Source organism: Marmota flaviventris, chromosome 4 (genome assembly GCF_047511675.1).
Source record: "Marmota flaviventris isolate mMarFla1 chromosome 4, mMarFla1.hap1, whole genome shotgun sequence".
Taxonomy (NCBI): domain Eukaryota; kingdom Metazoa; phylum Chordata; class Mammalia; order Rodentia; family Sciuridae; genus Marmota; species Marmota flaviventris.
The window spans coordinates 88,758,386-88,776,103 of NC_092501.1; the positions used below are offsets into that span (position 1 = coordinate 88,758,386).

Genomic DNA, 17,718 nt, shown 5'->3' on the forward strand with positions numbered 1-17,718 from the left:
TTTTCGGCGGACACAACTCTTTCTTTGTATGTGGTGCTGAGGATCGAACCCTGGCCGCACACATGCCAGGTGAGCGCGCTACCACTTGAGCCACATCCCCAGCCCAGAAGTTGATCATTCTTGATATAATTTATTTTTAGTTGCAGAATCTTGGAGTGTGAGAATTCATTTTGCAGTGCTAGTTTTTTAGGATTATCAATAATTTCCAAATTAAAATATCCTATTTATTCTGAAATATTTTTCCAACAATGTCTCTTGAAAGTAAGAAGTATCTTACCTCACTTTCTTTCTCTGGATGTTTTTCAACCCACATTCTTGGGAGATATGCAGCAGACAAACTGATGTGAAGAGAAAATCCACTGCTATCTAAGGAGCTGCCTTCCAGGGTGCTAATCACAGCTTTACAGTCTGTGCTCTACAAAGCAAAGAGCCATATGATAAAGTAAATAATGGAATAATACCATATTACCAATTTGCATTTACCTGTCAAGTAGCAAGCCCTTCCATAATTTATATAACTCCATTAAAAAATCAACAATGTGGTGATAAATTCCAAAATTATAAAATGTAGGTTTTAGACCTAGGACCATTATCATATCAGTTACCCTCCTGAAATCCTAGAGTTAATTTAGTTAAGTGTGAGATCATCTTAACTCTGGATCCAAAGATTATAGATCTGTAATTCAGTTGGATCTATCTGGATATAGCAGATAATCAGAGCCTAGAACAGTAAAATAGAACATTCAATAGAAGTCTTAGGATTGTATCTTATTTGTAAATTATACTTTCATGAATATGAAAATATACATGATAAGCTTTAAAATAATGAAGACAACATGGGTAAATTGAAAAATGCCATAAAGTCTCTTCATTCTTGTATACTTACCCCTCTGCAATGTAACTTGGAAGCTCCTCCTACCTGGAGGTGACATCTATTTCTCCACCTTTGAATTGGCTAATGGAGTTGGCCATATGACTTGCTTTGGTCAATGAGACACTGGCAAATGTGATGTAAGCAGGCACTTGAAAAGTGTTTGTGCAATGGGGCTGGCTGGCCCTTTTTGTTTCTACTGGGACTCTTCTACCACTAGGTAAATAACCGTAAGTCACCTTGCTGGATAGGATAATGGGCTACAATGGTCACCATCCTAGCTGACACTGGACCAGCAGTTGTGTGTGTGAGGCTGTTGTATACCATACCGTTCAAGTCACAGAACTGTGAGAATAATAAATGCTTGAGATAAGGTTTTGTTGTGTTACTCAAGCTGATCCCAAACTTTTAGGCTCAAATGATTCTCTTGCCTCATCATTCTAATTAGCTGAGACTATAGGTGTGTACCACTATGTCTGGAAATGTATGCTGTTTAAAGCCACAAAGTTCAGGAACAATTTGTTACATACAGCAAAGCTAACTGCTGTGAAGAGGGGCTTCTTGTTCAGGATGGAATGTATGAGTTTAATTCTACTCCCTATCAAAATGCTAAGCTTCCCTGAAATTGAAAGGAAGCAATAAAAAAGGCATAAATCCATGAAGATATTTAGATCAGGAAAAAAAAGATGATAGCAGTTTAAAGATGTCAGCAAATTTTAGGAAGATAGAAAATTGATGTGATAAATGACTTATCCAGAATGAGGGATGCTTCTACCAGAGAGCCTATAGAGGGGATTATCATAAGCATTGGGTTCCAGTTATTACTTGATCTCTCACTAAAGGAAATTGGAGATTTATTACCCAGAGAAATCCAACTAAATAGAACCCAAACAAGGAAATGGTAGGCCTAATGGGGCATAGGAGTACAGACTGCTTCATTTAGGGAAATGAAGTGCAAACCAGTATCCTAAAACACGGGCCCCTTAGAGTCACTCTTAACCACCATATTCCATGAACATCCTAGAATTTCTCATTTCTCAGTCCTAAGGATGAATACAGAGGGTCACCCACACATTTGGGAAAAAGCCTCTAACATGAAACATGGAGGTAAGCAAACAAGCCAAAAAGAAGAAAGGAAAAAGGAATTCAAAGAAAAGAGACACAAAAAACAGAAAAAAAAAATTAGAAATGTTTTTAGGGAAACAAAAGAGAATAGTACATCCATGAAATATACAAAGTTGCTATAAAAAAGAAATGCTTATAGATCACAAAAAAGCTCTGACAAATAAAAGATAAGAGAACTAAGATTAAAAATTTTAGTAGACTTAGGCATGGTGGTGTAAGCCTGTAATCCTAGTGGTGAGGAGTCTGAGGCAGGAGGATCGTGAGTTCAAAACCAGACTCAGCAAAAGCAAGACACTAAGCACAAGGCACCCAGCAAGACCCTATCTCTAAATAAAATATAAAATAGGGCTGAGGATGTGGTTCAGTGGTTAAAGCCCCCCAGTTCAATCCTTGGTACTAAAAAAAAAAAAAGTGGGAGATATATATATATATATATATATATATATATATATATATATAGATATAGATATATATCTAATCTATATCTATCTATATCTATATATATATATATAGATATATATATATATATATATCCCAAATCTAGAGGCCACAAGTACAGTTAATAAGAATCATATTAATATGAAATTTCAGAATTCCAGGGATAGAGAGAAGATCTGAAATTCTTATAGAAAAAAATACATGCATCTGTGTGTATGTAGCTATATATATCTATCTAGCTATATATCTTTTTTGTTTGTTTATTTTTTTGTTAAGTTTTGGTACCAGGGATTGAACCCTGGGGCACTTAATCACTGGGCTACATCCCTAGCCACCCCCCCTTTTTTAGTTGGAAACAATACTTTTATTTTATTTATTCCTTTTTATGTGGTGCTGAGGATTGAACCCAGGGCCTTGCACATGTGAGGCAAGTGCTCTACCACTGAGCCACAACCCCAGCCCATCCCTAGCCCTTTTTTTTTTTTAATTTTTAAATTGATTTAAAAAAATGATAGTGGAATACATTACAATTCTTATTACATATATACAGCACAATTTTTCATATCTCTGGTTGTATATAAAGTATGTTGACACCAATTCATGTCTTCATACGTGTACTTTGGATAATGATGTCTATCACATTCCACCATCCTTGCTAATTCCCTGCCACCTCCCTTTCCCTCCCACCCCTCTGCCCTATCAAGAATTCATCTATTCCTCCCATGCTCCCCCTCCCTACTCCACTATGATTCGGCCTCCTTATATCAGAGAAAACACCCAGCATTTGTTGTTTTTTTTTGGATTGGCTAACTTTACTTAGCATTATCTTCTCCAAGGTCATCCATTCACCTACAAATGCCATGATTTTATTCTCTTTTAATGCTGAGTAAAATTCCATTGTGTATATATGCCACATTTTTTTAAATCCATTCATCCACTGAAGGGCATCTAGGTTGGCTCCACAGTTTAGCTATTGTGAATTGTGCTGCTATAAACATTGATGTGGCTGTGTCCCTGTAGTATGCTGTTTTTAAGTCTTTTGGGTATAGACCGAGGAGAGGGATAGCTGGGTCAAATGGTGGTTCCATTCCCAGATTTCCAAGGAATCTCCATACTGCTTTTCATATTGGCTGCACTAATTTGCAATTTGCAGTCAATATTGGGACAGCAATATATGAGTGTACCTTTTTCCCCACATCCTGGCCAACACTTATTGTTGTTTGTCTTCATAATAGCTGCCATTCTGACTGGAGTGAGATGATATCTTAGATTAGTTTTGATTTGTATTTCTCTAATTGCTAGAGGAGATGAACATTTTTTCATATATTTGTTGATTAATTGTATATCTTCTTCTGAGAAGTGTCTTTTTAGGTCCTTGGCCCATTTATTAATAGGGTTATTTGTTAGCTTTTTGAGTTCTTTATATACCCTAGAGATTAGTGCTCTATCTGATATGTGAGTGGTAAAAATTTGCTCCCAGGAAGAAAAAGTAGGCCCTAACCTTCATCATGTGTGATTAGGCCCCAACCTCCTTAATAAGATTCCTATAGCTCAAGAATTAAAACCAAGAATCATGGGGCTGCGGATGTGGTTCTGTGGTAGAGTGCTTGCCTAGCATGTGTGAGGCACTGGGTTCGATTCTCAGCACCACATATTAAAAAAAACAAAATAAATAAATAAAAGGTCCATCAATAACATTGAAAAAAAAAACAAGAATCAATAAATGGGATGGAATCAAACTAAAAAATTTCTTCTCAGCAAAAGAAACAATTTATGAGGTGAATAGAGAGCCTAGCCCTTTTTATGTTTTATTTTGAGCAGAGTCAAACTAAGTTGCTCAGGGACTTGCTAAATTGTTGAGGCTGGCTTTGAACTTGTCACCCTCCTGCCTCAGCCTCCCAAATTGCTGGGATTATACGCATGCACTATCATGTCCAGCTGTATTCTGGGAGAAAACGATTTCTAACTCAGGATTTTACATCTCACTAAAGGATCAATTGCAGCATAGAATATCTATTTCCTGAAAGCATGTATACTATCTGTACACTCTTACTCAGGAAAGTAAGTGGATGGTGAGCTCTGCCAAACTGAGGGAAGAAAAAAGATAAAGGTAGGATCTGAGGATGAAGCTCAGTGGATGAACCCAAGGCCTTGGATTCAATTTTCAGCACTGCAAAAAAAAAAAAAAAAAAAAAAAAGAAAGATAAAAATTAAAAGCCTCCTGCTAGGGTTGGGGATATAGTTCAGTGATCAAATGCTTGCCTAGCATATAAGGCCCTGGATTCCATCTCTGGTAAGAAAAGAAAAGAAAATTTAACAAAAATTAAAAAAATAACTAAATAAATAAATACTCCCCCCCACACACACACCAAGGGAGAACAATAAAAGGATGCACATTCCTAGCATTAGTCAAGCTGGGCTACATAGTAGGAGTGGGAGACTAGAGGGAGGGAAGGTGAAGAAAAAAGAAAGCAAATGGATTTTCTTTAGTATTTGCCGTGTGAAAAATAATATTGAGAGAGACTAGAAATAAAATAAGTGAAAAGGATAACTTTTTTAAAAAAGAAAATGCCATGTAGAGGTTAAAAAAGATACTGGCAGGGCTGGGGTTGTGGCTTAGTCTAGTATCTTAAGTTTCTACCTGCAGTGCCAGCATGTGTGAGGCATTGGGTTCGATCCTCAGCATCACATGAAAGTCAATAAATAAAATAAAGGTATTGTATCCATGTAAAACTAAAAAATATTGTAAAAAGATAATGGCATCATAACCCAGTTTTTAACTAAATGGTCATTAAACTAAATGGTCAACACTATTTACATAGTCATAATCATTTAAACACTGACTATGGACTTACCACTGTGATAAAACTCTTTTGGACAGGAAAAGTAGGGGATGAGTTAGGTGGAAGAGGGAAAAGTTCACCCACCATAACAGGATGTCAAAAGGTAATAATTTATTCTCTTTTTGTAGTGCTTGGGGTTGAACCCAGGCCTTGTGCATGCTAGGCAAGTGCTCTGCCACTGAGCTACACTCCTGGCCTAAAAGGTAATTTGTGAAACAGATGAATCAAGAAACAATAGCAAAGAATTACTATTTAAAACTCTGGGCAAAAATACAACAGATACAGGGGTTACTTCTGACCATTCTGATGACAGAGAAATAGCTCAAATACTCAGAGCAATTCACTGGCTTTAGAAGTTGGTCTAGGGGAGCAACAGGTTAGGACTGGCTGCTGCTACTTGTCATAAACTGCTATTAGCATCACTTCATTTTTAAACCACATGCATGTTTTATCTTTTTTCTTTCTTTCTTTTTTTGATACTGGGGAGTGAACCCAGTAGAATTCTACCTCTAAGCTACATCCCCAGTCCTTTTTATTTTTTATTTGGAGACAGGGTCTCACTAAGGTGCCTAGGCTGGCTTCAAACTTGCTTAGCCTCTGAAGTTGCTGGGATCACAGGTGTGCATAACTGTGCCTGTCTGCATGTATTTTATTGAGACAATAAATTAATGTTAAAATAAGAGCTCTTAAGAAACCAAAGATTCACTGACCTTTTTTCTCAGTTCATGTGTATCACTGGAAATGAATTCAATCATGTATGGCATTTCAATAGACATGGTCAAGGAGAAGCTATCAAAATAAAGAGAAGGTTGTCTTTATCTAGTATCTTAAGTTTCTACCTGCAGTTGTTTCAAATACACGCGTGCGCACACACACACACGCACACATTGTTTTAAATGCACACACACACACACACATACAACGCACACACAAGTAATTTATAGAGCTGGGGATGGAACTCAGGGCTTGGCACATGATAAGCATGCATTTTACCATTGAGCTATTCCCCAGCCCTAAATTTTCTTTTCCTGTAGAAATATGTGCTTATAATGTTTATAAAATTGAGCACATCTGTATCGTTATCCTTCTCATTTTATAAACACTATAAGCACAATGCTGTATGGGCATTGAACCCAGGGATGCTCAACCACTGAGCTACATCCCTAGTTCTTCTTAATTTTTATTTTGTGACAGGGTCTCATTAAGATACCCAGGTTGTCCTTGAACTTATGATTCTCTTGCTTCAGCCTCAGGAGTTGCTGGGATTATAGGCATGGGTCACTGCAATTTGCCAATTTTAAATAAAAATTTAAACCATAAAATTAATGTCTACTAAATGAGTAATTGACATGTTTTATATTTTAGGTACTAACCTTTGCTTTTTTCCTATTTCCTTTACACAAATCTTCTCTACTGTATCCTGTTAACAACAACAACAAAAAAAAAAAAACATATGTGATAACCCAGAATTCATTAAGCTTCACTATGAGACTCTAAACTGAAGGTGATCTCAGCAAGGCCACAGCTGATAGCACAACAGGACAGATGGTTTTACTCCTAAGTAATGAAGCACACAGAGTTTTTTGCTCATGAAATGACAGTAACTTCTAAAATACAACAGATACAGGGGTTACTTCTGACCATTCTGATGACAGAGATTTTCTTTCTTTTTTTTTCCAGTACTGGGAATGAACCCCAAGGCCTGCACATGCTAGACAAGTGCTCTACCACTGAGCTATATTCCCAGCCCTAGAAAATTTGAATTATATATATACATGTATGTGTGTATATACATATATATATATACGTAAATAAATATATACATTATATTTATTTACATATGTAAATATAAAGTAAGACGTCTGGAATGATATCTACCAAAGTGTTAATTAGTAGTTATCTCTGGGCAAAGAAATTAAAGATGGTTTTAATTTTCTACTTTTGGCTTATTTGCATTCTGTAATGGTTATCAAAATTCTTCAAAATGAAAATACAGTACAAATACAAACATTTCATTGACTAAATAGAATAAAAATATTATGTCTATTGAGCATATCTGTATCATTATTCTTCTCATTGTATAAACATTATAAGCACTAAATGCATAAATGTCAATGATATTGAGTTTATGCCAAAAAGATTATTTTAGATATTTAGATTATTTTCTTTCCCTTTGCAGTTTTTCTTTTTTATTCTGGTGCTGGAGCTGGACATGTAAGGCAAACAATCTACCACTGAGCTATGTCCACAGCCCTATTTCTCTATGTGTAAGTACCACCCGCCAAATGCTCCTTTAAATATTAAATGTACAAACCTGAAGGTTTTCATTTAAAGCCTTGTCCTGTTGCCAGGGTGCCACAGTGGCAGGCATGAAGAAGACAGCAACAGAGCCTTGGATACTAAGTTCCGTAATGTAGGTAATTTTGATGAGAACCTTGGCCTGAGCGGGTAAGTTTCCAACACTTACGGTGAAAACATCCTAAAATACAAACATATGACTTAGCCTACTCAAAAGCATATCCACTCTATGCCAGTTAATTCCTCCTATTACTTAAATGACTTTAATTACAATCTGCCAAATTCTTCCCCAGAAAATGGTAATAGGAGCTAAAAGACTTATTAGTGGTGCTAAAGGAGAATCCAAAACCATTCACCGTGGTGAAGATAAATTGACATCCATGGGAGGTGGAGGAAAGGAGGCCATTGGTGCTGAACTGTGGAGAGTCACACAATGGACCCTACATCAGTCATCATGAACTTGTGGGCTCTGCTCTGTGGAGGCTTCCACAAAGCCCCTTCCTTGAAGAACCTGTAGTTGCTCCAACTTCTATGGCATGTTGCTCCATTCCCCAGTGGCTGCAAAACTAAAGTAGCTTTTCTAAATTTGGACTTCACTTAATTCTTTTACCCTAGAGTATATTTTCTTTTATTTTTAAGAAAAAGTATTTAGATTTCTTTGAATGGGATATGATCATTGCAGTAGAAGACTATAAATTCATGACTACGTACGGCAGAAAAGAGGGGTTAGATATATTTTTTTCTGACACCTACACAGAGATCATCTCAACATCTCCAATTGCCATTCTGATCAATCAGGCTATTATACTAGTATGAAAATTTAGTATATTTAGGAAATAGAGTATTAATGATTAACATAGCCTTAAAAGTTAAATTATGACATCAAGGATGCATCAAGGATATCCATTTGTAGAACAGAAATAAACAATGAAGGACAATTATTAAAGTGTAAATATTGCCATTCTTTAACAGAAGTGTGTGTGTGTGTGTGTGTGTGTGTGTGTGCGCATGCATGTGTAAGTGTGTATGCACATGTATGCTTCCACATGCGCCTAGGGTTCATTTGAGAGACTTTTGTTAGAGTCTGTAAACAAGTCAAAAATAACACCTGGCATTTTGCCAGGGGAATGTTAAAGTTCATAAACAAGTCTAGATGGTGCCTGGCAAAATGCCAGAGGGTGTGGTTTGAGAAGTAACAAAAACAAGCCATTAAGTGTGGAGATTCCTTATTGGTTGACTGATGTATCTAGTTTATGCTAATTAAGATAAGCTGTGCGGAATGTATAAATACCGCTCCTGTCCTGCAATAAACGGCTCCTACTCCTGCTGTATCAACGTACACAAGTTATTCGTCACCCCCCCCCCCGGTTATTTTGCCCAGCCAGCCGGGCTGCGGCAGATGGTGGCCCGTACGGGGAGCCCCGGGACACTCGGGGGTAAGTGACAAAAAAAAGCTGCCTGTCCATAGATAGGACGGGAGCAAATCTGCTCGTCCCTAGGCAGATAGGGCGAGAGGAAAAATGGTCATTTCAAGAAAATGGAGAAGATTGATACAGTATGTTTGTGTCTTGTTTTGTCTTGAAATGTTGTATTGTCTTTATGATGAAAATATGGAAGTGGTGAGAAGTAAATTACTAAGGGAAGGAGGCACCCCAGTGGAACCAAGAATAGTTAGGGCATGTGTTGATAAGAGCCCAGGAACTCTAGTCAGAAAGAAAAAGAAAGTTCAGAAGAAGAAGGATTATCAGGAAAAAAGTTGCAGCAAAAGGCTATTACTAAATACTTTTCGTTACCAGAGGGTGCGTGAAGCGGAGAGGCGGCTGCTGAGTGTGCAAGCCGGTCACAGCGCAGCAAGGATTTTCCAAGAGGCGGCATCGACTGGCCCTTCCCCGCCTCCTGGCCGGGGAGCTGGCTCTTCCACTGCCGCGAGCCCAAATCTAGACCTGACCTGGAGGCACAGTCTCCCAGGCTCTTGCTCCCTGTGCCCAGTAGCAGTTTGAGTCCGGGACACTCCCCAGGGCCATCTGGGGCTGCCCAGGCTCTACAGCCAGCAGAAGATGCTACTGGTGTCCCTGATGTTTGGTCATTTTCAATGCCAATAACTAAACTACAATGGTTCTCCCACACCTGGAAGCTGATGAGTAATGAGCACTATTAATGCTATTTCAAATGTAAAAAAAACCTTGAGATAATGTACTAAATTGTTCAGAAGGTTGTTTTCTTAGTTGAATGCTACAGGATTTTCTTTAGCCATCCGGAGTTCCTGCCTTCGTCCCAGTGTCGGTAAAGACTAAGGTGGAAGAATTTCCAGTGTTGCTGAAAACCGGACAAGACTTCGGCTGAGAAATGGACGAGACTTCGAATCAAGCTAGCTGCCTGCAGAACTTACCTGGACTGTGATTTAAGCTAGCTGCCTGCAGAACTTACCTGGACTGTGATTTACCTGGACTGTGAGTTAATCTATTGAGACACTACTTTACCTGGACTGAGACAACAAACTGTAATCTATAACAAATTGTAACTCAGTATCTTTGCTAACAGTGTCATTGCTGATATAATTTTTCCAAGGGCTTCTTGCATGGAGCCATCAAGTGGCTTGGTATTGTGGCATTTTGTATCCTCCCTTTCTGTTTGTATCAGGTTATTTATGGTGTTTCTGTAAAAACCACTATGGCCCTTATTTAAATTAAACAAAAGGGGGAAATGTTAGAGTCTGTAAACAAGTCAAAAATAACACCTGGCATTTTGCCAGGGGAATGTTAAAGTTCATAAACAAGTCTAGATGGTGCCTGGCAAAATGCCAGAGGGTGTGGTTTGAGAAGTAACAAAAACAAGCCATTAAGTGTGGAGATTCCTTATTGGTTGACTGATGTATCTAGTTTATGCTAATTAAGATAAGCTGTGCGGAATGTATAAATACCGCTCCTGTCCTGCAATAAACGGCTCCTACTCCTGCTGTATCAACGTACACAAGTTATTCGTCACCCCCCGGTTATTTTGCCCAGCCAGCCGGGCTGCGGCAGACTTTCACTTAATAGTGTGAGATTGCAGTTCCATTTCCAGGTAGGATAAAAGGTAGATAAAAGATGACATAATTTCTGTTATAACACACCGGATAATCTGCAAAATTATAAATTGTCTTGAACCCACCATCAACTGAGTAAACTGAATTCTGAAGAGTGAAAAGCCCCTCTATGAATGGAGGGGACATGGGCACTATTTGAATTCCTTTTTTTAATATTTATTTTTTAGTTGTAGTTGAATACAATACCTTTATTTTTATTTATTTATTTTTATGCGGTGCTGAGTATCAAACCCAGGGTCCTGCACGTGCGAGGCGAGCGCTCTACCGCTGAGCCACAACCCCAGCCCCACTATTTGAATTCTTACAGGCTGAAAGGGGGTTAGTTTACTTGTGGGTTTAGAATGACTGGGACCCCCTACCCCAAGGGGAGCTTGTATTTTTTTCACAAGCTTTTCTCCACAGTCTTCTACTGGGTCTACTAAAAAGACTGGGAAAGACCAAGAGACCAAGGAAAGACCCTCTTAGCAAAACAAGTATGAGAAGGGACTGGTTGCTGCTGGGGACAGGCATGAAACACTGTCTACTTTCCTAGATCCTTCCCCTGTTTGAAGCAAAAGCCTGAAGCTGCTGGGGAAGGAGCAGAAGCAATATAAGAAAAAGAAATCTTCCTTTTTACTTCCAGCAACCAGGTGAATCTCTGTTGCTTTAAAGAAACAGAAGCAAAAGCTATCTCCCATGGAGGAGGGGATGAAACCTTCCTAGGCCCAGAACCCCACACCAAAACAAAGCAGGGGTTTGCTACAACTAGAGGAAAGGCAGGAAACTATTCCTCAAACAGCTCTCAATAGATACAAAGCAGAATTTGTGGCTTCCAAGGTGGAAGAATGGGCAGAGTATGGCACTGCATAGCACTAACCTGGGAAAGAACAAAATTCAAGTTCCAAAGTACAGTTTCAACTGAATACATATTTCTTTTGCACCATTTTGTGTATTTGTGTGTGTGTGTGTGTGTGTGTAAAATCTTTGGGACCATTATATAGTAATACATAATATAGTAATTATATATAACTATAATATATATTACTATATTAAACATATTATATATAATGTGCATGTGCATATATGCTATATGTTTTATATATAAATTCTCAACTATCAGATTAACATATACAAAATGAATTTATATAATATAAACATTATTAATATATAATAAATATATAATACTTAAATAAATAAACTTTATTATTAATATCATATAGTACGAGACCATTATAGATATCAAAATATAATTTGGGAGATCAGAAGGATGAAATCCAGAAGGTTCAGGTTAACAACATTTCTGACCAAACTCTACCTATAGGTAATATGTTTTATCTTCTTCTTCCTTTTTTTTAAAAATATATTTTTATCTTTATTTTATTTACTTATTTTTATGTGGTGCTGAGGATTGAACCTCACATTCCCCAGCAAATTTCTTAGCATCAAGGAGGAAATATGTTGACCATACATTTATGATTGAGAACCCACACTATTACTGGGAGTCTCTTAAATTATAGGCCAGCATTATTAGTTGTTTAGTAATTATTTCTTTATTGCTTATTCATGTCCTGCAAATGGATATCTTACATATCAAAAGTAATTTACTCTTAAAACCCATACGAATCTTTAATATGCCATTCCCCTTACCAAACATTGAAGTTTTATAATTTGAAAAAATATATATATATTTTTAGTTGTAGATGAACACACAGTATATTTATTTTTATGTGGTGCTGAGGATCGAACCCAGTGCCTCACATATGTGCTTTACCACTGAGCTAAAGACCCAGCCCCAAATTTTTACAATCTTAAGGCAACGTATCATGCTCAGCAGTGGTATCTGAAGCTTATGGCCTTATCTGCACAAATTGCTAAAACACGAACCCTGAAGATGCAGGTTAAACATTGACTATCGGCATCTAGCACCTGCTAAAGGCACATTTAAAACATCTTATATTTAAGGTATGATAGTTGTTCCTTCTTCCAGACTTTCCATATTACATACCTGTTTAAAGCTAATGATCAGAAAGCAAAGAAGCTGAACCTTCTCAGGACCTTCTCAGGCAGAAATGCCTCCCTGGGTTATGATTTGGTGAAAACTGGACAAATTATGAGGTGAGCTTAGTTCTAGGGAAAATGTAAATATATTACACTCCTATATCAGAAGGTGAATATAAAGTTACCCAAATGTTTTCTTTTTGCTATGGATTCTGGGAAACTCAGTTCCCAATACCTTTTCTTGTTTGTCAAATAATATCATCATTTCCTTCTTTATTTAAATAAGTCAAATGGGTCTGACAGACTTGGCCACTTTTACTTACAAAAGGATCTTACAAACCTAGAATAATGCAAATTATCTGTGTGTGTGTGCACACGCGCATGTGGTACTGGGGATTCCACCCAAGGCCTTGGGCATGTTATGCAAGTACTCTACTACTGAGCTACACCTTCCAGATCTTTTCAAAATTTTATTTTGAGACAGGGTCTCACTAAATTTCCTAGGCCCGTCCTTCAACCTGTGACCCTCCTGCCTCAGCCTCCAGAGTAGCTGGGATTACAGGCATACATCACTACTCCCAACAATTGTCTTGGCTTCTACTATGAATTTCATATTTCAAATCCTTTCCCATAAATATTCTGACTATCAAGCCATACCGGAGCATCCTGATCCATCAGGTAAGCACCATGGCCTTGGCTGACAGCTTCCCGGTATTCTTGCTGGGCTTCTTCCTTCTCTTTAATCTGGAAAAGATAATTTTTAAATCACCCATTATAGGAAGAGTGACTTTAGACTTTAATAAGGAAAATTATTATTAATGTATTAAAATCTGAACAAAGACAAAAAATAAGAGTCTAAGATGAATGAAAACTTACATAAAGCAATCATTGAAATGTACTTGTCAGATAAAAATTTAAACTGGAAAAGGCCACCAAAGAGAATTCTTTTTTAAGTTGGGACCAAAATGTTTCAGAGACAATGGTTGAAAATAAAAGTTTGTTTAGAACTTTATATTGAACAAAAGAAAAAGTTTGTTTGTTTATTGTTTCTGGTACCAGAGACTGAATCCAGTGCTTAACCAGTGGGTGCTTAACCTCTGAGCCACATCTCCAGCCCTTTTTATTAATTCTTTTAAATTTTGAGACAGAGGGCTGTGGTTGTGGCTCAGTGGTACAGCGCTCGCCTATTACATGCGAGGCCCTGGGTTTGATCCTCAGCACCACATAAAAATAAATAAATAAAATAAAGGTATTGTGTCCAACTACAACTAAAAAATAAATATTTTTAAAAAATTTTAAGTCAGAGGGGTTGGGATTGTGGCTCAGAGGTAGAGCGCTTGCCTGGTAGAGCGAGGTAGAGCGCTTGCCTGGTAGAGCGAGGTAGAGCACACATGAGGCACTGGGTTCGATCCTCAGCACCACATAAAAATAAAATAAAGATATGTGTCCACCTATAACTGAAAAATAAATATTAAAAAAAGGATTGGTTCCTGGAATATAAGAATGGTTCAACATATGAAAACTCAAAATCAATGCAGTATTCCATGTTAATAGAATGAAGAAAATGAAGAAAACCTCACATGATCATCTCAATTGATGCAGAAAAAGCATGTGACAAAATATAACACTTTTTTTTTTTTTTTTTTGAGACAGGGTCTCACTAAGTTGCATACGGCCTGGCTAAGTTGCTGAGGCTAGCTTTGAACTTTCAATGTGGTATGTGCCACTGTGCCTGGGAAAGTTTACATTAAACTTAACAATTGTGGGTTATAATTACAACTTTGGGCTTGTCCTTAGAATAGACATAGAATGAATCAGCTCTTATTTCCCCCTCTTTTTAATTTTTTTTTAAGTGCTAGGGATTGAATCTAGGGCTTCACATATGATAGGTAAGCACTCTTTCACTGAACTACATCTCCAGCAACTATTAACTATAATTTCTTTTCTTTCTTTTTTGGTACTGGGGACTGAACCAAAACAATCTGTAACACTGAGTCACATCCTCTGTCTTTTATATTTTTTATTTTGAGACAGGTTTGCACTAAGTTGACAAGGTTGGCCTCAAACTTGGAATCCTCCTTCCTTAGTTTCTAAAGTTACTGGGATTACATGCATATGCTACCACACCTGGCTACAACCCCAACTGTTTCTGTGAGTATAATTTTTCTTGAAAGTTACAACAGCCTTCACTTTAGCTTGACTTTCCTAGCAGGGCACAGAGGACTAGTTTTTGTGAAAACATATGAGGGCTTTGTCATTTTCAGATATGACTTGAAAAATTGCATGAGCAAAGAATTTGCAAGACTATGGTTATTAAGTCTGGACAGGTAGAAGTCAGTTCATCAGGGAGGGATATTCAAATGGAGGCTAATCGTATGAGTGAGTTAGTTTTTCAAAGAATATTTCTGGTTTTTGAAAAGGCTCAACCTTACAGCCACAGGGATCCAGTGCAGATCTGGGTAACTGACTTTGAAAGCAAAGAGTAGTCCCAATGCATTTTCTTCTCTTACCTCGCCCACTATGTGCTTCCCATTGATAAATGCTTCAAAGCCACATACAGCTGCCTTATCATCCAGAGGAAAGACATATTTTGCTTCAATGGGCACATGACTTTGATTTGTGTATGTCTGAAAAACAATGACCTGAAGAAAAAGAAAAATCAGTATATTTGATTAAACTACATGGAACAATATTTGCAGGAACAACAAATAATGAAAATAATTATGCATATTCATTTTAGATTTCTTGAATTTTGATCTTGTCCTTCAAATCACAACCCTGGTTTCCAGAGTTAGTGAGTTCTACCATTACCATGCCTCATGATAAAAATGCATATATTTAATTAGTTCTTATATACCTGACTGTAGTAGAAATCATCTGAAGTCATAGAAATACTTACTTAGCAGAGGCAATATATTTCTTATTAAGATGGCTGGGGAAAAAGTCCCTTTCATGTTGTAGATTATGATGCCTTCTAAGTGTCACATGGGCTAGAAACTTATAGAATACACATGTTCCTGGTCTTAAGATGGGACCATGAGGGCTAGGGTTGTGGCTCAGTGGCAGGGCACTTGCCTTATACTTGTGAGGCACTGGATTTGATCCTCTGCATCACATAAAAATAAACAAAGATATTGTGTCCATATATAACTAAAAAAAATATTTAAAAAAATGGGACCAAAAGACCCAAGGTAAACTGAAAATATCTTTTATAACTGAAAATATCTTTTATATATATATATATATATATATATATATATATATATAGTTGTAGATGAACACAATATCTTTATTTTTATTTATTTATTTTTTAATGTGGTGCTGAAGATTGAATCCAGGGCCTCAAGTGTGCAAGGCAAGCGCTCTACCACTGAGCTACAACCTCAGCCCTAAAAATATCTTTTTTAAAAAATTTTTTTAGATGGTGACAATACTTTATTTGATTTATTTATATGTGGTACTGAGGATCAAACCTCACACATGCCAGGCAAGCACTCTACCACTGATCCATAACCCCAGCCCCTGAAAATATCTTAAATAGAAAATATATTCAGTGTTAGAAATGATATGTAATTGGCCCTCTGTATCATGGTTTCTATATCCATGATTTAACCAAATGTGGATCAAAAATATTTGGAAAAAAATTATCTATACACTTATGGACTATTTTTTCCCTGTCATTATTCCCTAAACAAGCAATGTAACAGACATATTTTGTTTAGTTCATACAATTGCAGTCAAATACTCATTTATGATTTGTATCCATTTAGCTATCACAAAACCACAGATAACATACCTGGGCTACAAAGTCCATTATTCTCCCCTTGATGTGAACATCCTCAAGAGGAATCAAATTCCCAGAGATATCCTGAAGGCCGGCCTTGACATTGCTGGACGGTTTGGTGTCTGGTAACTGGTAATCTATATATTAAAAATGTAAATGTTGGCCTTTTTTTTTTTCAGTACTGGGGATCTACATTTGAACCTCATCGTCAGTCCTTTTTCTATTTTATTTTGATACAGGGTCTTGCTAAATTGCTGAGGCTAGCTTTGAACTTGCAATCTTTCTTCCTCAGCCTCCCAAGTTGCTGGGATTACAGGTGTGTGCCACCACAGCTGGCCAATGCTAGCTCTTAAGACCATCCTTGCACAGTTTATTTAAAACAAATTTTTTTTAGTTGTTGATGGACCTTTATTTTATTATTTAATTTATTTATATGCGATGCTGAGAATCTAACCCAGTGCCTCACACATGCTAGGCAAATGCTCTACCACTGAGCCACAACACCAGCCCACACTGTTTATTTTTGTTACCCTGATCTTTATTCTTTACTCCATCCATTCAGACATTATAGTTTAGGAAAAATGGACAAATAGCATTTTATGATTTTCAACAGCCAATTCTAAAAGTAAGTAAGCCCAAGAAAAGAAAAATGGGGGGAACATTCTCAAAGATACTTCTGACTTTTTATTTTATTTTTTAAACTTTATTTATTTATTTTGTACTGTTGCAGAATCAAACCCAGGGCCTCACATGTGAAAGGCAAGTGTTGTTAATACCCACCCTGCCCCCACTTTCCCTTTCTAAACTAGAGTGTTTGAGGCATCATACTGAAAATCTAGAATTATGCTATTATTTGAAAGATTTATATATCAGCATACATGTACCCAGAAGTCTTTAAACATCTCAATAAACACAGCTGAAACACGAATCTTGATATCTGCATTCCCTGGTTGTCATGGTGAATTGGTCAGGCAATATTATTAACTGTTCCATAAAAGCATTTTTGGAGCAATATGAAACTATTTTCAACCCAAGGAAGGCTAAATCAAACTCCTACTACAGCATATTGAAAAAATCTCACATCCTGCCAGGCTCAGTGGTGTATGCCTATAACTCCAGAGACTAGGAAGGCTGAGTCAGGAAGATCCCCAAGTTCGGGGCCAACCTTGGCAACTTAGTGAGACCCTGTCTCAAAATAAAAAATAAAAAGGACTAGATATGTAGTTCAGAGATAGAACATCACTGGGTTCAATCACTAGTGCCTCAAAAATCAATCAATCAATCAATCAATCAATCT

The 17,718-nt window shown here is 37.2% G+C and overlaps 1 protein-coding gene across 4 annotated transcripts in view; it reads right to left on the minus strand.

The window, feature by feature from the left end:
- The window catches only part of Parp4 (poly(ADP-ribose) polymerase family member 4), a 92,993-nt gene that overhangs the window by 43,497 nt on the left and 31,778 nt on the right, over positions 1 to 17,718 (minus strand). For all 4 annotated transcript variants that reach the window (XR_011707356.1, XM_027941540.2, XM_071611367.1 and 1 more), the window contains exons 15-21: positions 16,434 to 16,558; positions 15,148 to 15,279; positions 13,295 to 13,381; positions 7,592 to 7,756; positions 6,651 to 6,697; positions 5,988 to 6,066; positions 278 to 415 (exon numbers count right to left, since the gene is read on the minus strand). Coding sequence is in view for 3 of the 4 variants with exons in the window: in XM_027941540.2 (XP_027797341.2) it covers positions 278 to 415; positions 5,988 to 6,066; positions 6,651 to 6,697; positions 7,592 to 7,756; positions 13,295 to 13,381; positions 15,148 to 15,279; positions 16,434 to 16,558 (773 nt within the window). In the remaining variant the exon portion in view is untranslated. The remainder of the gene's footprint in view (positions 1 to 277; positions 416 to 5,987; positions 6,067 to 6,650; positions 6,698 to 7,591; positions 7,757 to 13,294; positions 13,382 to 15,147; positions 15,280 to 16,433; positions 16,559 to 17,718) is intronic.